Source organism: Rhyacophila brunnea, unplaced genomic scaffold (genome assembly GCF_057557595.1).
Source record: "Rhyacophila brunnea isolate RB1 unplaced genomic scaffold, BYU_Rbru_1.0 scaffold_6, whole genome shotgun sequence".
Taxonomy (NCBI): Eukaryota; Metazoa; Arthropoda; class Insecta; order Trichoptera; family Rhyacophilidae; genus Rhyacophila; species Rhyacophila brunnea.
Window position 1 is genome coordinate 22,123,983 of NW_028233276.1, and position 25,209 is coordinate 22,149,191.

A 25,209-nucleotide genomic window follows, 5' to 3' on the forward strand; every position below is an offset into this window, starting at 1 on the left:
TGACCCCATTGTATGTACGTAGATACTCTAAAACTATAAGGTAAAATTTCATATGGCTTTCCGTGTAATATAATATTGAAATATTTCTCAATATATGCTACTCAATTGAAACAGTTCAAAACTTAAATCAAATCAGATTTACTTTCAATATAAGTTGTTCAAAAAATAAATGGTATGATACATCTATCATTCTACGCACTACGAGTGGTAGGTAAGTTACAAGTCCACAGAAATTCTGTTCAGTTTTAGTATTTTTTTAATTTCGGGAAATTTAAGAGTTTAAGCATTGTATATCATTACAAATCGTAATGGTGTATGTGTGTTCAGGAAAGATAAAACTAATGAGAAGAGGGTAGCCTTCTAGGTGAGGCTGTACCAAGATAAAATTCTAGAGTGTAGAGAAATATGGCGGTCATATTTTCAATAGTTACGCCTGCATCATAATATATATTATTACCGTTTATCATATACATAAACACTAGGTATAACGTAATAAACGGAATCTGGCTTCAAGTCCTTTGTGTACGGCGACTGTTTTTTATATTTCTTATTAATCTTATTATTTTTTTTCTGTGGGTATGCTAAAGCTTTCCATCTTAAATTTATTGATTTTACCAATTGATAGAAAACGATTTGGACGAAGATCTTTTGACGTTGGTAATAATAAAATATATCATATTTCAAAAATGCATTTTTTTTTCATTGTAGTTAATTACCAATAGTTGCAGTTGTTCGTTATTTCAATTGTATTTTAATTTGATATTACATCAAACTACTATCTTTATTTTTTTTATTTGGATACAAATATTTGATTAATAAACACAAGATTGTTTTTATGGTTGTTTATTGTTTCACGTATATTTTAATATTATATGATAGTGTGGCTTTATTAGTTTGGTAGTTTTATGTATATTACGGGAAAACAGTAATGCGAGGAGCGATTATTCAATTGAGAGATTATCTTTGAACTGCTTGATTGAAAGGGTTAATATTGACTGGGTACACATTACAATCTATATAATATGATAAGTTCAGTTAACATCAGTTTATGTCAACTGTTTTTGTGACTTTAGTATGTACCTACTTTATTATCGACTGAGATCGTAAATTTGAATATTGTTTCTACAACATATTCTATGATTTATAAAACAATATTGCTAACGATTCAATCTTAGCCAAGTAGTGTAAACACAATACCTAACTAGTTCACAAGTGCAAATTTGAATTTGGTAAGTATATCAACTAAACGTGAACATTTTTTTGGGGTTTTTATGAGTGTAATATAAATCTCATACGTAACGTCTTATTGCCGCACGTTTAATGTTAAGGGGACCGAAGAGAGGAAACAAAACTGGAATAACGAAGGATATTATGTTGTCGTACTCTTGTACTTTGCAGAGCGGAGATAGCGCACGTACAGACGGAGCTTCCGTCTCTCAAAGAGAAAGTAATAATATTGAAGGAAAAGTCATTCCAGAGAAAGACCATTGTCGATTTCCAACGTTCACAACACCCTCCCCCCTTCATTTTTGAGACATGAAAATGTTCTATTATTATGTAAAAGTTGCTGCCACTGGGCTTGATCACGTTTTATTAGATACAGACCAAGATACGAGGGTGGGTCAATAAGTCCTTAGAAAAGCTGACAGGTGGCGCGACTAGTACTGCAAGCGGTTTGTTTTCATGCAGCGGCACTACCGATTCAGTATGCTGCGAAGTTTCAATCAGATTGGTCGGGTTGTTTGTGTGTTTCTCGTACATTTAAAAAAAAATTTGCTTGTGGAAAATGGAAAAATGGAAAATGGAGAAAATTGAGTTTAGAGTTGTTATTAAACATTTTAATATAAAAGGGTTAACATCAAAGGAAATAAAAAATGAGTTGGATTTAGTTCACGGCATATCTGCTCCTTCACTTGCAACTATTTATAACTGGTTAAATGAATTTAAACGTGGTCGTACATCAACAAAGGATGAACCACGCTCAGGACGTCCTGTAGAGGTGACTACACCAGAAATGATCAATAAAATCCACGATATGGTGTTAAGTGACCGAAGATTAAAGTTGAGTGAGATAATTGAGGTTACAGGGATCTCAAAAGGTAGCGTCATTTCTATTTTACATGACAAATTGGGCATGAAAAATATTTCTGCAAGATGGGTGCCGCGTTTGCTCACAGTCGACAATAAACGCAATAGGGTGGTGGCCTCTAAAGCCCTGTTGTCGCTCATGCAACGCAATCCGGATGAAATTTTTCGTCGCTTTGTGACTGTAGATGAAACATGGATACACCACTATACTCCCGAGACGAAAGAACAGTCAAAGCAGTGGATTGCGAAGGCAAACCATGTCCAAAGAAGGCGAAAACCGTAAAATCAGCTGGTAAGGTTATGGCTACTGTATTTTGGGATGCACGTGAAATTATTTTCGTTGACTATTTGGAAAAAGGAAAAACAATAACAGGGGATTATTATGCATCTTTATTGGACCAGCTAAAAAACAAAATTGAAGAAAAACGGCCTCATTTAAACAGGAAAAAAATCCTCTTTCATCAGGACAATGCCAGTGTTCACACATGTTTACGATCAATGGCTAAAATTGAAGAATTAAAGTTCGAATTGGTCGACCACCCACCGTATTCGCCAGATTTAGCCCCCAGTGACTTTTTCCTTTTCCCAAACTTAAAAAAATGGCTAAGTGGACAACGTTTTTTTTCAAATGAAGAAGTCATCGATCGGACAAATGCTTATTTTGAGGACCTTCCGAAAACTTATTTTTCTGACGGTTTAAAAAAAATTGAGAAACGTCTAACCAAGTGTATTGAGCTCCAAGGAAATTATGTTGAGAAATAAAAAAAAAATACAAAAATAAAACCTGTTTTAATGCTTTTTTCTTATTGACCCACCCTCGTACAAATGTCCGTGCACACCTGCAAGCATTTCTATCAAATTTAATATAGTCCACATCGTGCATATTGGCGCGTTTTAATCAAAACAACATTCAACGAGATCCCGCGTTGCTACTTCAAATGAAACATTAAAAAGTGTGTGGTTATATTAACCATGCAATCATCCAGAGACTGCAGATAAAGGAACGACTCTTGACAATATGTCTGAGATGCATTCTGCAGTTTTTTGGACATATTGTCCGGCATAGACCGGACAACCTGGAGAGACTAGTGGTTTTGGGTGGCCTCCGGGGAAAGCGAAGCATAGGAAGAGCATCAGCGCGCTGGAGCGACCAAGTGGAGGAGCTGACTGGGGGGGCATCATTAATTTTGCCCTGAGAGAAGCGGAAATAAAAAATAGAGGGATGGAAAATTTTGGTCGCTTAAAGGATGACAAAATTCAAAGGTGGTCACGATCAAGAAAGAAGGATTTCACATGTTTCCTATCAGCGGCGGAACACAAATAAACATTTACATAAAAAAACATTTTAAATGTTTGTAAACAGTTTTTATACAATTTGTTCGCGGACATATTTATCTTCTTTAATTGTCGGTTGATGATTGCCGATTTTCAATGTGTCACGACACACTATAATGTGGGGTTCAGTGAGTAAAACATCCGCTAAGCACTCCTGACCTGGCTTATTCATACATCGGCTTATGCACCTTTTTTTAATCATCCAGGACAACGCAAAAAAGGATGTCATGGTGACGGCTTGGTTTGAAGAACAAGGTAAAATCATAAAAGATCTACAATAACTACCATCTACGGGTATATACGGCGGAGATACGGGATGCTAGCATGACCTGGCGAGCGATAAGAATTCTTGGAGGCGTTGCGCAGTGCCCTGAGTGTCCATAATACGCTCTGAGCGGGTATGGAAGATGACGCTTTCGAGTCCGTAAAGCAGTGTATAATAACCTCTGTTTCTACACAGTATGATATTATGTATCGTCGGCCCTTGGAAGCGGAAAACATTCGGTACACATTTAATTAAAATCGTGCGTACTAAAAAAAATATTGAGAAATTTTAATTAAGGAAACCTTACTCTCTAGGGTGAGGTGGTGAGAAGCGTATAATTTGATATTCAGTATTTTCCGAATGTTTCAGCGCAGATAAAGGACTAAAACGACTGGGCATGCGTGGTGAAAGTAAACGAGGCGCAACGTTTGTTTATGGACATTTTTAAAGTAATAATATTTGTTTCTAATGTGTACCTATACTTTATACCGATATCGTATTACAACTTTGCGCATAAAACGGAAAAGCTTTACCCTTGTTAAAACCGCCATGGCCGACGGAATCATACAATATTGAAATTGAAAACATAAATATTTTAACGTCATCATCGTCGGCTTCCTACAAATCTCTCCACCCATCCCTAATCAAAGTGGAAACTTTCCTAAACATACGACAATTGACATAATCTCCACCTACACCCATTTTTGGACATGCCTCTTCTTCCTGGACTACATGACATTACTCTCTCTAGCGGTTCATTGTCGATCATGCGGTGCACATGACCTATCCAACGTACTCTCCCAAGCTTCGATGGAACTCTATTAACTATATATAACTTCGATGGAACGATAATTGATGGAACCACACCTTAATCTTCATACAGACCAACAGACCGTAAAACCCAGCATTACAGCTTCCATGATTGAAGCCTAGATTCTAAATATTGATTTTTTTTTCACTTTTCTTCCCATTTTTCTGTACGACCGGCTTTCACGTATCAAAGATTTCCAATTAAGATAAAGAAAAATCGCACCGGTGTTCTTCAAAATTCCGGCACAGAGACTTGTTTTCCGGGATGATACCCTATATCATGGTTGGCAAGTCTCTTTATGTGCGTGAGCCAAAATTTCCCAAATACTATTTTTTAACTATCAAAACACTACAATCTGCTAATAATACAACCTACACTATGGTGGCCCATATGATCTTCATAGGATCGAACATGGTAAAAAAATATTAGCTACAACTTAAAGCTATAATCAGTGATCTTATTATGTGGTGCAAAAGGACATTCCCAAACCTTTCATAGTAAATTGAACTAATATTTTCAACACTAAAAAATATAAACTTCATTATTTTTATTCAAATGAAACAATATTGTCTACGATACGATAAGATTTTCCACCGATAAAAGATTATGTCTGTTCGAAAATGGTCATTTCTAAGATTGAACGAGTGACATCTGTTCTTTGAAAAACAAAACAAGTCAAAAAGATACAAATCGGAAATTTGATGTCAGTTGCGGCCACAACATGGGCATACAAATTTAATAAGATTGTGTTGAGGGAATTTACACTGTTTTATTTTAGAAGGGGCAACGCAACATGCTAGCATACATGAAAATTTATAAAAATGACGTCTAAGATATGCTATTCCAATTTGTGGTGATAACCATTCAGTAATAGGTTTTAAATATTTCAATAGACGTCTCCTTCGTAAAAGTGCTACAATATACCAGGTAATAATTAATTATGTACCAATTAACATTCTCTTTTTAATTTTACAAAATATATGGGTATATTAAACAAAAAAAAATCATTAATTACCCACATAATTTTTATAAATATAACTTTAAATATGTGTCAAATAATAATTAATTGTATACACGAAGGTAGGAAATATACATTTTGCCTACCTGTTATGCTGTGTGTTCACCTTGTTTACCCTAAAATGGACAACTCGCCAGATGATTGATTGAACATAACTTTATACGAGATCGAAATCTAAATTTTTAAATCCACGTACAGAACGCAATCTGTCATGTTCTCAATTTGAAAGTTGCGAACTACGACAATTATGAACGTAGCATTTATTAAAAAAAAGAACGTGAGATGAAATTGTATTTGATTGATTATTTGCTCTAATTTTAAATTGGAACATAACAGAATTGGTTTGAAATTTCTGGAACCACACTAATTAAAGATAGAATATTCGATATTTAAAAACTACAACAAATGTATTAATTGATCATTACAATATGTACGAATAATACAATAGATAGATCGTATTACTCTGTGTTCACTTTGCTCACACGTGATGTGAAAACAAGGCAGATGGGTAAGATTGTTTTCACAAAACGTAAACTTTCAAAGATTTTTCAAATGTTTTTTTTTTCTGTTTTCGCAGTCGCGACACGATTTATGATAGTTTTCGTTTTTTGGCGAAACACTAAAATATAGTTCGCGAAGAACAGAAAAACTTTATCAGTTTACACGTCGACGAGAAGACAAGTGCTGTAAGACAGCTGATTTACATTTTGAATAACGATTCCAAAATAGAAAATCAATTGTGAACATATAATTTTGAAAAACTCGGAAACATACATGTGGACCGTGTGGAATTTGAACTCACGCCATTCACTGTTTAGGCGTCTGTTCTTATCCATTACAATGTTAATTTTGTATTATTTATAATTGGAAAGAATGAACCTTGCGATAATAATTTATATTAAACCATCATAAAATACATACATCATAATAAATGCAGACCGCAAAATGTTGCAACTTCTCAAAAATTACAAGTCGATTGCAAACTCCGATAAAAACTTTGAACACATTTTACTAGATGATGTTATTTATGTATAAGATATAAGTTATATCGCAAGTATTGAACAAAGAAAAAAATAATGTGCTAAATCTGACGTACTGAAATGTGGCAATTTCAAAAGACGGGCGATTATACCTAATACCCTTTAATGATAGTAATATAATACATAATATGTTATATTATATAATCATGAAATATTAATTTCCAGAATAAGAAAAAAGGTACATAATAATAACACGCACATCAAAGTCTACAGATTGTTTAGATTTAGCTCCCAAAGGTACCCCATTTTTCGAAATTTAGACAGTACCTACGTATTATGTTGTATAATATAATATGCTGTATTGGATTTTTTTGATTAAATATGCTTAAATGATATAATATGGCAACTATATACTTAATTATATATTATGTGTGTTTCTTACCTTCTGACGGACTCCGGTGTTAGCACCATCTTCGACATTATGGCGTATTATATTTTTGTTTTAATACACTGCGTATAGGTATAAAAATTATTAACCACCTTTATGCATAATACAAAGGTGTCGTAGAATGCAATTCAAAAACGAAATAGCTTCGAACATCATTAAAAAGTTTTCAATGACTTCTCGCATTGAATAGTGATACGTTTTAATCAATACACAGTCTTTTCATAGACAAAACACTGCAATTAAAAGTTTGTTAGTCAATATATTTTTTAGATTTTAAAAGATTTCAATAGTGGCAATACTGGTAATACCTTTCATTTCTAGTACAATTCAAATATTCAACCCCACTTAATCGTGTGAGAATTTGTGTGCAAAATTAATTAAACTTTCAACCGAAAGTACCTATATACGTATCCATTCATAATTTACACTACATTAATGAATTCTGGTTAAGTTGAAGCGATCAAAATTATTAGGTATGTGTATGTCGTTGAATTTGATAAATAATTTATGTGTAGGTAAGTGATTATTTAATCCTAATACCTACTCGATTTATTATACCTACATATTTACAAAATTTTCGTCAGCAAAGTGGAATAATTAATTACCCACAAAGTACCTATGTAATACCTGAGCGTTCTCTTTCGACTCACCTGTTCGTAAGTTATTAATCATGTAGACCGGAATAATCATGAAGTACCTGCCTACTTAGATACTATGTTAGTATAAAATAACTGAAGAATATTTAAAAAGAAAGAAAACCCACAAGATAATCATACATGTAATGATAATATTCATGATAAAGTTCGTTTAATCATAACCACATAATAATATATTATCCTATATTCCACTTTTACTTAGATAATGCTCCTTTTATAATTATATAATATTAATAAATTAATTCTATCGATATAACAAAACTACAATTGCGGGGTGTGGTCGAAAATTTGGATATCTGACAGCATGTGATGTTTTGAGTCAACTACTTTATCGATTAAAGATTTTTCTTTATATACATCAATGATTTTAGTGAAAACATAAATATTAGTAGATGACAGTAAAGTTGTGATTATATTGAGATGCACGTCGCGTACTATCACGTGACGTCACAGTAAGCTGCCGCTACGGGAAAAGGGTGTATGATAACGTTTTTCTTGGTCTTAAAAATGTTATCAGACTGCAGATGCTCCCATCCCGCAGCACATTTTGAACCTTTATACGAATATTGTCAGTTAGCAAAATCTGCGAAATCACCAGAACAACAATGTGGTCACCTCGCGTTGTATCGCACTGCATCGACGCCTGCATGACTCAATGAATGCTTTTTATCATTTTCTACATGCCTATACATTTTCAAGCCATGTCAAAATCACGTGTTTTTTGTTTTTACCGGCTAGTGGTTAGCACTATGTATTTTCTATAATAATGTTGTCTATTATCTATGGTCTGCAGGTTGGGTTCTGTTCAAAATATTATCTACGGATATAATATCGCAAGTAATTTTAAAGTACGCATATGTAGAAACTATTAAAATTAATTGAAATTAGAGTGAATAATAATTCAACATTAGAGTTGGCGCTCTCCATCATTGAATTTACAGAGGTGGTGATCGCTCAAAATATTCTGCAAAATGACGAAATCATAGACTAAATTTGTCCCCGTGACAGCGTGACAATACGTGACGTGAATCTCAATATAATCGCAAATTAATACACAAAAATACATCCCAGATTTACCCACTTTACAGTTGAAAAAAAGGACAAACCACAACAATATGGCCGCCGTTAGAGAAGCTTGGGAGCAATACAAGAATTAAAAATTCCATATTGAAGAAACCCAGGTGATTTTTGTAGAATAAGTAGTGACAATCTAATCTTGTGAACCTCAAGCTTATGTTGAAATTGTTGATCGAAATGAAAATAATGTCCTATTGAATATATTCACTGATGAAGCAAATAGTCCCTTCAACTTGTATTTTATGTTGATTGGCCAGTCTTTCACTGCTAACGATTTTTGATGATTTTTAAAAACCAAAAAACTTTGATCTCGACTATCTCCAAAACACACTTTTGTGGGTTATCCAGTTTTTCTACCACACAGCTCAATTTATACATTATATTGTTACATAAATTAATGATCGATATATTTTTGTAAAAAAAATACTGCAACTATCGGCCAATACGTTTTTTTTTTTTGCAAAAACAACGTCAATCGAATAAGATATAGGTAATAAATAAATCCCTATTTGTTAAAGACAAAGAAGACTTACTTTTTAATGAAATGCTATATTTACTCAATAACGCAGGAAAACAACAGAAACCAATTAAATAAAGGTAAATATCGCACGACAATCATAAGTTGAAAAATGTCCTTAAGAGGACGAAACCTGTCCCAGTTGGTATTAAGCCATATGGATGAAGTACTACATTGAGTTTTATAATAAAATATTAAATAATACTCGGTTCACAGTGCGCTGACAATAAACGATAACGTAAGTAAAAACTATTTCTTGGCAAAAAAAAAAACATAGTTGTTTACTGCGATAAATATGACAATTATTATTCCGCCTAGATAAGCTGCACATCCGCTTCCGATACGACGATAGTAATTGTGTCACTTTAGCTTGAGCGAATTTCACTTTACTTTAATAGAAAGATATATATATATTTTCATCAATAATATACCATTGCTTGTCGTTTGACATAATATACTAGGTTTCCTAGAAAATATTTCCAATTTGAATCCGTCTGCATGTCAAGAAATGTCGAATAAATTCATCATGTTTGTATATTAATATTGGAATTTAAACATCCGCTTATGACTACAAGTCTAAAACCCACTTAAGATTCTAGAGACAATGAGGAATAGGTTTACAATTCTGTTTATAATTATCTGATAAAATATTTAATCAGAGAGTGTTTAATAAATTATCGAAGGGAAAAAAGAACTAGAACTAGTTAAGTCAATCAAAATTGGGACGACGAAATCACGACCATCCACCCCTAAATCACAAAACAAGCTGCCACGCATTCGCGTGATACAGGTTATTTATGAACAAGGTTTATTAGATTTTTTCTTAAAATCCTAACCATTTTGATTATGTTCGTGAAGATATCTGCTAAAGAATAATTTCCTACTACACACTCCGTGGTAGGTATCGTAGGTGGATTATACTTTTAAAAAAATACGTTGGGTACGAGAATGGTTATCCAATATTATCGTGAAACAAACCACTCCGCTTAAATTGAAAAAAACAATTAAATGAATCACAAACAAGTCTGTATAATAATTACTGTAAATTTTCATGTATGAATTTCAGGTATAATCACTAAATAAACTGTGTATATCAAATTACGCAAACGGTTCCGAGGTACGCGCTAGGTTACCATCAAGTACCACTTTTGGGTTTAACACCATGACCTTTCGAGTATACTATCTTCTGAGTTAGACGGACAACAAAATAAACTACGTCTCTCATAGTGTGTATACGAAAAGTCTCTCAACACCCCCTGCCTACCCGGTTCGTTGCGAGGATATTACTTTCCTATAACTCTGCCGACCCACCAATTGGGAACTAATGCTACGGACTATAATTATAATAATACATTGATAACGTCCGAGTTGACCGCAGAAAATCATCAAATTACAATGATATGGATATAATGTTATATTATTTATATGTTGGTGTCTTTCTTAACAATATTATAACGACTTGCAGAAGTAATTATTTCAATGAGTAAGATAAAATTTGGTATATTCGCTATAACTGAGATATAAATATTATATACTCATAAGTAGTTTTCGGCTGACATTAATTTACTATAAATAGTAAGTATGAACCCGCAGTAATTTATTTCGCACTTGTGGGATAGTAAACACCCATATAAAGTATTATCATAGCGAATGCGAATAGATTACATCGCAATTTACCGGGATTTATAGGGGTTCGATTTGAACTTTATTTATATTATTATTTGCGTAAAAGGAGCTAGGTGCGTTTTTTAGGTATTAGGTAAGAACTCGTGAAATAGTAAAATTTTAAAAATATATTACCAAGTTTTCCCTTGAGTCATACATACTTATAATTTGTAATACGTAATAATAGGGTAAAAAAGGGTTTCCGTAAGGCGTCTGTCATCAAGGAATAGAATACTATCACAACTTGGAAACGTGAGTCAAAAAACTATGAGTCACAAAGAGTAGGGGGCATGAAAAGATATTAACAGTGAGACAGAGTACGCACGATTTTTCCAGTTTTAGTCATATCATGACGCCTGCCTTATTCGGGCAACGTTTTTTGAATGAGTCGACCACAATTTAGAGGTCGTACTTGTCATTCCCAGATAATGCTGCAGAGATGGACCATTTATATGCTTTATGCTCAGAAAAAAATATTGTCTGAAAACCGTACATTTATACTGCATTTTTCAACCGATTCTAGACATAAAACATTGTCCGTGAAGAGCATGCTCGTACATTAGATGTTGATTGTGTAAAGTTGGCACCCCATTTTTTAATGTTTCGATTCTTGCAGAAAAATCAAATGGGGTTCGGTTCCATCAAATGAAAAATCTGAACCCTGGTTTATATTATACGTATATTATGGATATTTTATTTTATTTCAAAACTCAAAAAGTACATAGATTTCTTCACGCTTTGCTTACCATAATAATATAGAAAATAATGGACAGCACAATTTATAGGTATTCAACCACACTAGTAAAAAAATGTAAAACATTACGTCGGAATGTATAATTCTATATTAATTTCTATTTTCTAAAATCTGGCTCTAGTGTTTCGGTTCGGGGTTCTCAAAATTCTGATTCAAGGGTCTGGGGTCTTTCTTTTTCTTCTTTCGACCATGTTCGATCCTAATAGGATCATATGGGCCTCCCCATAGTGAAGGTTTGTATTAACAGATTTTTGTTTTTACGAGAAATGGATGTCAGCCACTTGCTCCACTTATTAGGTCCATACTCTGACTCATACACAAATTGAAAAATAATATGTGTGCTTGCCAGACCCACGATGGCCGCGCGGATTAAGCGTCGGCCTATAGCGTCGTGGGTCCGAGGTCTGGGGCCTGGTTCCTAGATAATTAAGGGATTTTCAGGGTTCCAAGGTAAGGTTCCGGTTTTATTTACAACTTTGGTAAATGTGGTCAAGCGTTATTTATAGTAAACACTGCTCAAGTAAATTGAGAGTAAGCCATGTTCAGTTAGAAGAACTCCCTTGTGGATTTATGATTTTTCGAGTCAGATGTAATTGCAATATAATGCTTACAAACTGTGCCCAACGTCCGAAAGGAGATAATGATACAAACAAATTCAATATTACTTTTTAGCCATTGGTTTATTAATATAATAATGTCGCAAGATGAAACCGGTCTTGGCAAAATGGGAATGTGAGAAAGGTACCTACTAAAAATATTAGAATTAGTTATTTATTTGAATTTACTATTTATAATTTTTGTGTAGTGTGTATTATGTGGCATTGGCCAATCACTGTTATGTCATTGTCATAATTCACAATACTGTCCACTGAATAAATATATTTAATATTAGCGTCCACACCCCACGTCTATGTACATTGATAGCTGTTGTAACCGCCAATTTCGTCGAAGAAACCCTCCATTTTCAACAATAATAATATCACCAAAGAAAACCGTTCTAAGTTTTCTTTTTAAAATGGCGGAATGTTCTGAAATTCGATCTGCCTCGGGGGACAATCGTTGTTCATACATTTTTTTTAAAACAACCAGATTCCTAGGTACCAAACAAATTGAGCTATAATATTAGTTTTTTTTTTCCAAAAATATACCCAACGATATGAACCATGATTTTTGTGTAGGTACCAAACCAATCAAGCTGTCCAAACGGGTCGGTAAATGTATTTATCTATATATGCTTTTTCTCGTATCCAGGAGTGTTTTTATGTATATATTTGACGATCAATTTCACTTTAAAGGGTGGGGAGAGATGGAACGGTGGCCACATAATAACCCTGGATCTGACCCAGCCTATAGACCTTCCGAACGCTACCGTGTCACCATGGGCCGCAACGGATGACATTAACATAATAAATGACACAAAACGATAGAGATTTAATATCTTAAAAGTAGTTGTATTAAATAGGTGTATACGCATATTTATGACAACGCTAGACTTATTTTTTGAGCCCACCCTTCAAAATTTAAAACAATGAGGAAGAAAATATAAAATGCTAGTTTTATAATCGTATTTAAGGGTGAGAGTAACGATTTTAGCAAAAACTCTAATTTAATACCTTTAAATGTTTTAAAAAAAAATAATTAATAAATACGCGTGTAAATACGTTTATTACTAAAATATAATTTAATACGTTTTTATAAGGTGACAAATCAATGTTTGAAAAATTCACAATTTAAAAAATGTGTTAATTATTTAAAATAAATACAATGTATTTAATTTCAGTATTCAAATTAACTAACAGGAGCATTACGGTCACCCTTAGTGTGAGGCCTCAGTGCCAGCGTTCGGCGCAGCGTTGAGCGTTATGCGCAACTCAAACGTATAACCGTATAAATGTATAACAAAAAAAAGACATTGTCTACGAACATTTTCACACACGGTTATACGTTTGAGTTGCACAAAACGCTCAACGCTACACCGAACGCTGCCACTCAGGACGTATTAGTAATAGTATATATTTAGTTATTAAATTATTTAACACGGTCTTATCAGGAGTAAGTACCATCAAATTAAATTTACTATAGCCAAATATACAACCTCGCCAGTATATTGTTGGTCCTAGAAAGTGTTTAATCCTTTCCGGTAGGTATCTCCATATACTAAATTATCTTTCTCCTTGTTCTACGCTCACAGACGTCGTTAAAACCCGAAGCGCAATAATTAACAACGTGCGTTAATCGATAGTATCTATGCATTGCAAGCAAATTGCTTAAATTACCCCCCAAAAAATACGACGCTCGAGAGCACTGTATCCGAAATTTTCTACATATGCAGTTGGATTTACTACAGTTCATCATAAGTTGTTATATCCGAAATATATGGCCGTATAGTATTGAGAACAAATTCATCTCTAAATAAAATATTTTAAAACACGTAATAAAACCCATCGGAATAAAAAGGAAAAACAAAAGAAAGGTAATAGTAAATTATAAATACAAAATTCTGGTAGGTGCTCGTAAGTATCAAGTCGTTCGTACCTATCAAATATGTGATAATAAATAATGACAGTGTTATTGTCAGATAACTATCAATAACCAACTGATGGTCTTATTGAATCTAATAAAATTGGAACATTGCTGTATGTAATGCTCCACTAACAACGCGTTATTTTGTTGATCTCAATGTTACGCGGCCATATTTTTTTTGCGGTAAGATATCAAAAGTATTTCAATTACCTACTTAATTTAAAAGTTTCATATTCTTCAGTTATTGAAACTTTACTAAAGCTGCATTCTGGAAAGGCGTCAGAAATAATCACAGTGAAATGTATTCATTTATAAAAACTTTCCACAGATCACTTTTAACAAAGTTTCCAGTTGGTTTATATATTTGCGAACACAGATATTTGATTGAACCGATCAAACGAATGCTCAAAAATCGCTAAATCAGATCTGAAGGAAATTCGTCGACATTGCCAATACTGGATGGACGGGTCGTTGTCATCATAATACGTAATCATAGCAATGTGTCAAATGCACGTACAAAATTCACAGAATGTCAACAAAATGGGCACCCGGCGTGGCGCCCTCACTCATTCGCCGCTCTAAGCATTTGCCCTGTCTGCCATATCAATACATCTCTGCTCCTACCGTATTTATACCTACTTGCAGACGATTAAAATTACCGACAACCGATATACGTTCGTAGGTACTTGTTACAAAATTATAATTAAAGAAAACTGAGCATATTCTAATCTGCATACAACACACGGACTGATGTTCTATTATAAATCGATGAGGTAATTTATTGATAACGTTATAAGGACACCATGATGAATGAAAAAATAGAATTTAAAATATTGTATAATATTGTAGGTAGTAGATGATAAGTTTTATGCCGATTATTGGGAATATTTTATGAATATATCTGAGTGTTTTCATTTATTTTTACAACGTAACTAATTTATTTAAACTTAAAAGAGTTTTTTTTAAGCTGTGCATTGTTTTATATTAGTAATATTACGTTGAACTTAAGAGCATCTCGTCTTTATTGTGTTAGTGAAATTAACGCGCGTAAACACTTTACACCGGTGTTAATGATATTTCGTCGTCGCGACGCGTCCTGAGGCATAAGCTGCCGGCTTTCAACTGCGGGAGGGAACGTTTTACAGCGTCGCGACGCCCCCACATTGACAACCTGCGACGGGAGAATGGCAAATCCTGACCGTGCTATTAAAATGTAATGAATTTGCAAATGACTTTTCATATTAACTAAATTTTCAAACTAGCCTGCAGTAAATACAAAATAAATTCATTTTTACTTAACTAGAATAATATAATAGTAAATTATTCCATTAAGGCGAAGTCTTCACTGAGCCTTTTTTAAAGAGGCACCTAGCGGAAAAATACGAAGCTTGCAATTTGAGACATTTTTTTGATAATTTACAATTTCAACTGTATTAATGAATAAATATGTATCTGAAAACATTAAAAATAAAAATATTTTCTATTTTAAGTCAAAGACAAACTTACAATTGTAAAAAATGTAATAAAATGTGAATTTGTTCTATCGGTCCGCACCCTATTATTACATATATTTTATAGTCAAATTTATTATTAAAATTTAGTTTATTAAGTTTTCTAAGCATCGCTTACTAAATAAAAAGGATTTCAAGTTATACACATTTATATTTTTTATAAAAATCGATGTTTTTTTAAAATAGATATAAAAAATAATAAAACTATGAATTTGTCAAAAATCGCTTAGGTGATGCTTAGAAAACTTAATAAACTAAATTTTAATAATAAATATGACTATAAAATATATGCAATAATAGGGTGCGGACCGATAGAACAAATTCACATTTTATTACATTTTTTACAATTGTAAGTTTGTCTTTGACTTAAAATAAAAAATATTTTTATTTTTAATGTTTTCAGATACATATTTATTTATTAATATAGTTGAAATTGTAAATTATCAAAAAAATGTCTCAAATTGCAAGCTTCGTATTTTTCCGCTAGGGGCCTCTTTAAAAAAGGCTCAGTGAAGACTTCGCCTTAATTCCGCGATTTACATACCGCTTATCGTCGTTAGATTGTTAAAACCTCCGATGTGACAATTTTGTCAAAATTGTGTTTTTATCATCTGTTCGTTTATATGAGACCACATCGTTAAGTAAAACCATCAGTGTATAATATATTATAGTGTTACGATGGTAATAATATATTGATAGCACATGTATAATTGTGAGTGATTGACCAAAGCAGCCCGGTTGATTTCATTTGGAATTGGCGCGTTTTTAAACTTTCTCCTTGCGAAGACGGTACCTAACATAAGCGCTTTCACTACAGCCAGGTACCTGAAAAAAGGATAGTTGCCATCCGCAATAATTGCAACTAATAATAATTAGAAGCTAATCCAAATAATATGTCACTTCACGGTGATTATTGTTTTCGGGCCGAAAGAGCATGTCGCGAGCTCGGCTAATAAATTTAAAAAATCAATTCGATAACCTGTATAATTACCATAAATGTGCTTTTATGTAAATTGTGCAATATTTACCTCATTTGGTACACTGTCCATCCCGATCCGAGCTTACGAGCATAGACGACATTTCACGACTGCACTGTGTTTGACTGGCGCGAATAATAACAACTCACAAACGCTTATTAAGTAGGTACAAGATTCCCGCGTAATATTTCAAATTATTATATTATTATTTTTTCGTGCGTTATGAGGTAAATGCTCCGTTGTTTGCCATATAATATTGAATCGATCAAAATATCGATTAGACTAATATTGTGATCATTAATTTAGGTACAGCAATCTCAAAATGCAAATACCAATTTTATTATTAGTTTACCTTTAAAAATTAAATAATTGTATTATGCCTAGAGCAAAGTAAACTTTTAAATGTAAGTAACTGATATACTATAAATAACCTTTGCATAATATGTACATACTACAACTTTTTACGTAGGTACCTACTTATACTAATCTACGAGAAGTAGTTATTTAACGAAAGCGTTACATTGTAACAATTTCTACAATATTATGTAAGTACCTATTTCAATAGTGTGTGTATGAGCGTTATTTTTCAAAGTAAAAGAGGATAAAATATTTTTAAGAAGATGACCAAAGCAATTTTCCAACGTCAATTATTGAAGAAAAGAAATATGTATTCTATCAAATACAATATTCGTTTATCGGAGTATTTTTGATGTTGAATACGTCTTTCAAATCAGTCCCATTTGGAGTGCAATTCTGGAGTTGAGGTGTACAAAAGTATTAGCAATTTTTTAACAGATAGTAACTATACCCCGTTGAAAAATCACCGGTCCATAGTATTTATCAAAATGATACAGCGCGTATATGTGGGGAATGTGGGATGCAAAGAAACGAAAGTGGAGTATAAGATATGCCCGAATTGCGTCAGTATGTGAACTTTAACCGACCATAACCCGCGTACTAATGAGGAGTTTAGGGCTTTGTCTCAATGACATAATATGTCTAAAATACTTGCATCAGTTATAATTTATGCAAGTTAGAAGTGTCAAACGTGGAAACTACGTTGACACATATGAAATGTATTACAATAAAAATCCAAAAGACTTTGTACATATGCTCTTTGCATCACACCTATCATACCCAGAGGCTTGGACTTTGTAGCTTTGACAACAAATAAATGCTGTCAGTAAATATAAGCGTCATTTTATTTTTCAACCCCCCAAGACGTATTATAATATGTCACAATCACTGCTGACCTGCTAATTAATTTTTAATTACTATGTTAATTATATATAATGGCCAACTAATGCAAACGCGCCAGTCGCGTTGTCAGCACTAAATGAGTTAAGCATAAGCCTACTTCCACCACGAAGGTTATTGCCGATTTTTTCAATACCACAAAAAAGAAAATACATGTCTTTAACTGCACTCCCTATGACAAGTCAACACACAAAGAGAACGTGACGTAATAGTATCAGCGCGCAAAAGCCACGAAACGTAACAATAGCAGCACATGCAGCGCTGTGACGTAGAAGACTTGATATATTAGTTGGTCTATACCTAGTATCGAAATGATAGATTTGTAAAAAAAAATCAAGTCTACATTTATTTTATCTATGCTGTATAATGTCAACTTTGTCACATTGGAAGTTTTAACAGCTGAACGACGTTATTCAGGTATGGCAACGACTTGTTTACCTGAGTCTGTACGAATACTATCCGTTATTTTATATTGTAGTTTAAAATATTGTAAAGATATATACAAGTTTAGCTCCTTAACAGGGCATACGGGCCTCGCAAAGTGGAGGTTATATTAACAAGACTTTTTACGAGATATGGTTTTTAGTCATTCACCCAACTCTGGGCCATTGGATTGAATCAAGCGCATTGAAAAAATAGCATGGAGTATTTTTCCATCCGCGGGGTTGAGCCCACAATCCACGACTTCAGAGACGGACACTTTGAAGCTGAGCTACCGTAGGTGGCCGTCTCTCGTTGTTTCTTCTCTCAAAGTGTAGAAATAACCACGATACAAATTAAAAGGACGATTGGCCTTATATGTTCAAATTTCAAACACATTGCATCAGATATTAAGTTAGTGCTTGGACTAAATGCGGAAATAGTGCCTTAGATTGAAAGTTTAATTTAAAAGCTCTCATTTTCAATTAAAGTTTCTCATGGTAAAAAATGGTACCAGATTAAATTCCCACATCATTAAATGAACTCAGAAAAATGATAAACTTTGCAAAGTACAGACCGTTGGATACCAACAGGGCAAAGTCCTACCTTTTTCAGACATTTGTAAAGAAATGGTTTCTTCACTTCACATGGAACTTGCCTGTAGTTATGCAGTTTTCAAAAATTTCTCTGGTATTTATTTTAATATTTTTGTATACCTATGTTTATAAAAAATAAGCTAATAATAATAGCGAAGAGTGGAGTTAGGCCATGGGGATCCGATATAAATAGTGCACACTAAACTTCGGTCATACTCGTTTGTTTTCATTGAACTAAGAATAGGTACAAATTGCAGATGGATATAAACCAAACGATAATAGTTTAGGTACGCTGTGGAGTTACGACAAAAATATTACACACCTTTTCAGTCATACTTTTTTGTTTTCGTCGAATTTAGAATAGGTACCAATTATAGGTGGTCTTAGTTGGTTTTTAAAACTCAATTAAGCCTTACGCAACCAAACCATAATAGATAAAAATTATTCTTCTATCTATAAAATATCTAAAACTATGTATGATTTGAGTGTTTTGATATTTTATAGACAGAAGAATAATATTTTTTATCTACTCATCAGCAACATCTTCTTGGCTACGTGTTAAAAGTGTGAACTAACATGCTCCTCCCACTTTCCATTATAAACATACAAGCTCCTCCCATTTAGTCGACAACAGCGCCTAGACGCGTAGCCAAGAAGATGTTGCAGAAGAGTAATGTATATTACATTTTGCTTTAGGCAGGATTCAATTGAACTTTAAAAACTATTAAAATTCAACACCATCTGTAACTTGTATTCCTAGTTCAATGAAAATAAGTAAGTATGTCTGATAAAGTTTAGTGTGCAGTATCTACTTATGTCGGATCTACACAGCCTACTTCCACCCTTCGCCACTGATATCACTAATATGCTTTATTACATCTGGTTATTGCTTTCACGCCCACGATGTGGAGCGGTAACGTGTCGGCTTATAATGTTGTGGGTCGCGGATTCGAATCCCATGTCTTCATGCTGTTTGTGCCAAATCCACTTGTTGTTTTTTAATACACTTATATTTGGATCCAGAGTATGGACCTAATAGGTTGGGAAATGACCAACAACCATTTCTCATAAAAACAAAAATCTCTTTACAGAGGCCCATAAATGATCCTCTAAGGTCGAATATGGTGATGTAATGGTAAGGTATTTCTTTCAGCCGAAATAGTAACGAGTTTGAAAAAAATCTTAGATCATCATAAGTTTTTTCCTCGGTGTACCGCGAAAAGGTTTATTTAATATTAACTTTGAAAGGAAGATCTAAATTCTAGGTAGGTACCTAATTGTATAATGATGTAAAAGAAGTGGTTCGTGGGTGCAACACGATTTTATTGTTGTGCGGTTATTGTCTCTCAACAATCTGATCATTGACAGCCTTTATAATTTTATAATGCCAAACTAAACATTTTACAAAACAAAAAACTTTTTCTGTGTAGTGCTGAAAGTGCTGAAATAAATTCGGAGAAAAACAGGAATTATTTTTAGCAGTGTTAAATTTGTTCCATAAAAATTAAAACGTGAATTTAAAATTATTTTGCAGTAGGTACTTTTTAGTGAAAAGCATAATATAAACCAAAGCGATTTTAAATCTGATTTTATTATGTAAAACCAAGGAGATTGACGACTGCTCTTTGTGTAAAACAAAATATGGATCTCAGAGCAATAATACTATTAATAATAATCTGGTTTTTATGCATTACGAAAAGTATGGTATGGTTCAAATAATTAAATAAATGTATTTTTACATTTAAAATAATTGACGTTATGCTTAAAATATTTTTGCGGTAACCAAAAACAAAAATAACCAAATATTACATTCGGATTATTCTGTAAAAATTTTTGTGTACGGGTAACATTATATTTGTGCTGGTGCGTTGGTACGACTACATTGCTCGCCATTCGGCGATTACGTCACTTTGATAAACGAGTGCTTGGGTGACATTATACGTATATTTTCTGAGTTTACGTTTTCGTTGTACCGGAATCCAATAATAATTGTTATATTAGAAAATTGCTAAATCGCTTCATTTTACAATTTTATGAAACTACGTGAATTAAACCACAACAAATATGAGCACTTTACCGAGTCCCGCAAACCTACAGTCGGCCGCTGATCTGGACAAAATTTATCAGTGGGTATTGGAATTGTGCAGTCCAAAAACAAGAGAAAATGCTCTTCTGGAACTCAGCAAGAAGCGGGAAGTCGTTCCAGATCTCGCGCCAGTTCTATGGCACTCATTCGGAACAATCTCTGCGTTACTTCAAGAGATTACAAATATTTACGTCGCTATGATTCCGCCAACGCTGACTGCTCATCAAAGTAATCGAGTTTGCAATGCCTTGGCATTGATGCAATGTGTGGCGTCGCACCCTGAGACTCGATCAGTATTTTTACAAGCACATATCCCACTATTTTTATATCCATTCTTACACACTGTATCGAAAACAAGGCCATTTGAATATTTACGCCTTACCAGTCTCGGTGTGATTGGTGCATTGGTGAAAACTGACGAACAAGAAGTCATCACATTCTTACTGTCAACAGAAATTATTCCCCTGTGCTTACGCATAATGGAAAACGGATCAGAGCTCTCTAAAACGGTTGCTACATTCATTTTACAAAAAATTCTTTTGGACGACAGTGGATTGAGTTATATATGTCAAACTTATGACAGATTTTCACATGTAGCTATGATTCTTGGCAAAATGGTTCTGTCGCTCGCCAAGGACCCCTCAGCGAGACTATTGAAGCACGTTGTGAGATGTTATTTAAGACTTTCAGACAATCCTAGAGCGAGGGAGGCCTTGCGACAGTGTTTACCGGACCAGCTGCGGGATACGACTTTCACAATATGTCTGCAAGAAGACAAGTCGACAAAACACTGGCTCGCTCAACTCATTAAGAATTTGGAGACTCAGCAACAATCGGCGAGTCCGGCTCAATAACATTTTGAGAATCATCCTTTGGAATTCTAATTCCATAATAAAATTTCAATGTCAACGTTGATAATGACAAGAAATATTATATTGTGATTTTGTTTATAAGCACTGTAATTGGTAAATATGCCGTACCGTAAAGACACATTTATCATTGTGTAAACTGTTTCAACTAGAATATTATGAGGAACACCATATTTCTATCAAGAGAAATTCGTTTTGTGAAGATTTTCTTAAATAGACGCATGTTCTGTGATTTTAACACATATCGATGGTATAAAAATCTGAATCGTTTGTCGACATTTTTGAGGCGTTTTCCCTTCATGAGTAATTCTTTACCTGGTAATAATGTTTCCAAGACATTGTAATGTATGAATTAGGTATATAAATTGTAATTAACTGTATTTTGTGTCTATTGTACATTTGCCATTGATGAGTGCACTCTGCAAGAAGATGCTTTTAGTTTAAGGCGTAAGCATAAGCTGGATCGTAATAAGGGTTTAAAAGGAAAAGTACAAAACTTGAATCTATTAAAATTTTAATTCAAATTCTATAGAGTACTTGCTCTCATTCGATGGCGTTGATTTTATGGAAAAAAGCATGTTGTCTTTTGACAGAAAAAGGGATTCCTCAGAATGCTCTTGTCAGGACAATCTCAATCTATTTCCATAATGATAAATATATATCAACAATGTGTGATACGACATATTTACCCTGTAATAAATTATTGTACATTTTTCACCTAGTAATATTCTGTAATTTAGAATAGTTTCTCTATCAGTTGCTGTTAACTGAATGTTTTACATAGCATCGGTTTATCTTGTAAATCTCATTTTAATTAAAAATTAGATTTTTATTGAATACATTAAGTAGTATTATCGAATATTTGACATGTAAAATTATTTCACGCTTATCATTTCAAAGATGAATCCACAAATACATCCTAAATTGTGTCCATACAATGAAAAACATTGTAATAGCGCCTGTACACGTGCATGGAATTACTGTCGGCAATAGTGCTTATTTTAAACTATCATGACAATAACTGTTTACACGTAAAAGTGTTACTGTCTCTCCACTCTCATTCTTCAAGAGTAAGCGAGGCGCGATGTTGTCATTTTATAGTACGATCTGACAGGTTGTATTGAAAATCGTTTAAGCTCAAAATGAGTAATTCGTTTTATTACCGGCATGTTTGCCCCTATCGCTCTACTGCACAGGCGCAGATCGAAAATAATCTCACTTGCGCATTGAATTCAGAACTGTCCAAACTTGTTTGATTCATGCATGCAATCTTGCCAATTACAGGATAATACATGTCTCCCCATACATTTTATAACTATGCACGTGTAAACGGGGTATAAACCTAATAAATACAGTTTGTTCTTTATTTTCATTTTTTTAAATTTAGAACATAAATTTTAGACAGCATTTATTTACTGCCTCTAAATAAATGGTTGTTTTGGATTTGTGAGGTTTACAAGATCTAATGACAATACGCTGTATGTAATTAATGACGAGAAAAAAAACTATACATTTTGCCACCCATTGTACGCTGTGTGTATTGAAAAAATACCAGCGTGTATTAATTGTTTTAAGTTATTTTACAGTCATTTTAACAACAATGCATTTATACCAATCCGCTAAACATCAATTGATACATTGAAGATGGATACAATTTGGTGAAATGCATTGTAATTTCGTTGGATATGTTTAGTAATGATCGTGCAAAAATTACTTTGATTTATATAAATTTTAACACCAATGTTATTCGTATGTAATGTTATTCTGGTAGTATAAGTTTTTCCGCATGTTTCGTGTACTTATCACTACTAATAAATGAATAATTTATGTATAATTACTGGTTTTCATTGAGCCTCGTCAAAATAACCTTTATAAAAACATTAGAGATATTATTCAGTCGAATATAATGAGTCAAATATTGCCATAACTAATGAGAATCTACAGGAAAATTCAATTATAATTAATTACTAAGTATTGCCATACCTATTGTATGTTTGATGTCTAAATGGCAGTCTGCAGAACTACGGATCTCTCATTATTTGCAGGCATATACTATAATATTTACACCCTGACCCCCGCGAAAGTTCTTTACCTAACAGTATGTACTATAAAATCGCAAGCAAGAATACAGTTTTAGAATAAATCTATTCATACCTATAACATGAGTATGTTGAAAAATTTATTATACTACACTGTGGGAAGAGACAGTATACACACATAGCACAGAAGACCTAGTATCGAGTACCACATTATTGAAACAAATGCACATCTTAAATTTGCTCTAATAGTAAAAAAAAAGTCGCTATAACCATTTTAAAATATATGGTTGTACGATACAATTTTTGATTATTGTGTGTTGATACTCGACAACTCCGTAATTCAATGTGTTAAAAATCTCTAAAAATACACTGAATTTTTATTGACCTCGAACACCATTTAGAAAACAACACTGTAGAGCGTCAGACTACCTTTGATATTAGTGATTTGTAGGAGGGCCCGCTAAAGATCCTGACCTGTGGCCCCGTTTCAGTATGTGGGGGCCATGACCAACCTACTCACATTATTGTATTAGATATTTGTATTATCACTGTGTTCTTTCCACAATGTTTCAGGCTTGGTACAGAGACGAATCGTGAGAAAATGAGAATGGCCACTGCAACGTGGCTGAAATATCGATGAAAGAAGAAGCAAGAACACATGGTGATAAGATGCTGTTACAAACAAAAATCCTACATTTCCCACCTGCATCATAGCAATATATAACGTCATTGGCTGAAAACCGATCCATACTAATCATCACCTCAATGGCTGCATACTGTTAATACCAATGAATAGCCCCGAATATTTTACAAACTGACAAAAAATTTGTATACATCAAATCTATGTGAATTTAGCTGAAAGCGTATACTATATAGTAAATGGTGACAACCTAAAGATCAAATACGATAATAAACAACCATGAAAATCTCAAACAATACAACATTCACATTACATAGCCCTTTAGTTTTTAAAATATATTAAATACATAGATTTTACGGAAGTAATATTATTACCTATTAATCCCGCAAGGATAATTGTCCAAATGTGGACTATTCTTTTCGGTTACACATTGTTCATCTCCTCTCAGCTGACACTACGGTGAATAAGGGGTATTATCGGAACCTAGTATTCATAATGATACATTTTTGACATCTTTAACTACGGCATCAAGATTGGCGAGCCACAGAGACTGTACATGTAGGCACCGAATGGTAGTCATACATTCCAATTAGGCATGGAACCCACAGTCATTCTAAAAATAAAATCTAGCATGGTGGTGACGGGATGAGGGCAAGTCACTTCTTACCTATCCAATG

The 25,209-nt window shown here is 33.5% G+C and overlaps 2 protein-coding genes across 2 annotated transcripts in view; one reads left to right on the top strand and one right to left on the bottom strand.

Moving 5' to 3' along the window:
* Positions 1 to 25,209, bottom strand: part of LOC147065402 (HEAT repeat-containing protein 5B) — a 131,953-nt gene that overhangs the window by 104,641 nt on the left and 2,103 nt on the right. The window lies entirely within an intron of this gene.
* Positions 20,822 to 21,986, top strand: Rcd-1 (Required for cell differentiation 1). The gene has a single exon (XM_085957039.1). It carries the CDS (start codon positions 20,963 to 20,965, stop codon positions 21,836 to 21,838), a length of 876 nt encoding a protein of 291 aa, XP_085813165.1. The 5' UTR covers positions 20,822 to 20,962; the 3' UTR covers positions 21,839 to 21,986.

Coding starts and splice junctions, on each gene's coding strand:
- Rcd-1 (XM_085957039.1), top strand. CDS start 20,963: ATGAGCACTTTACCGAGTCCCGCAAACCTACAGTCGGCCGCTGATCTG.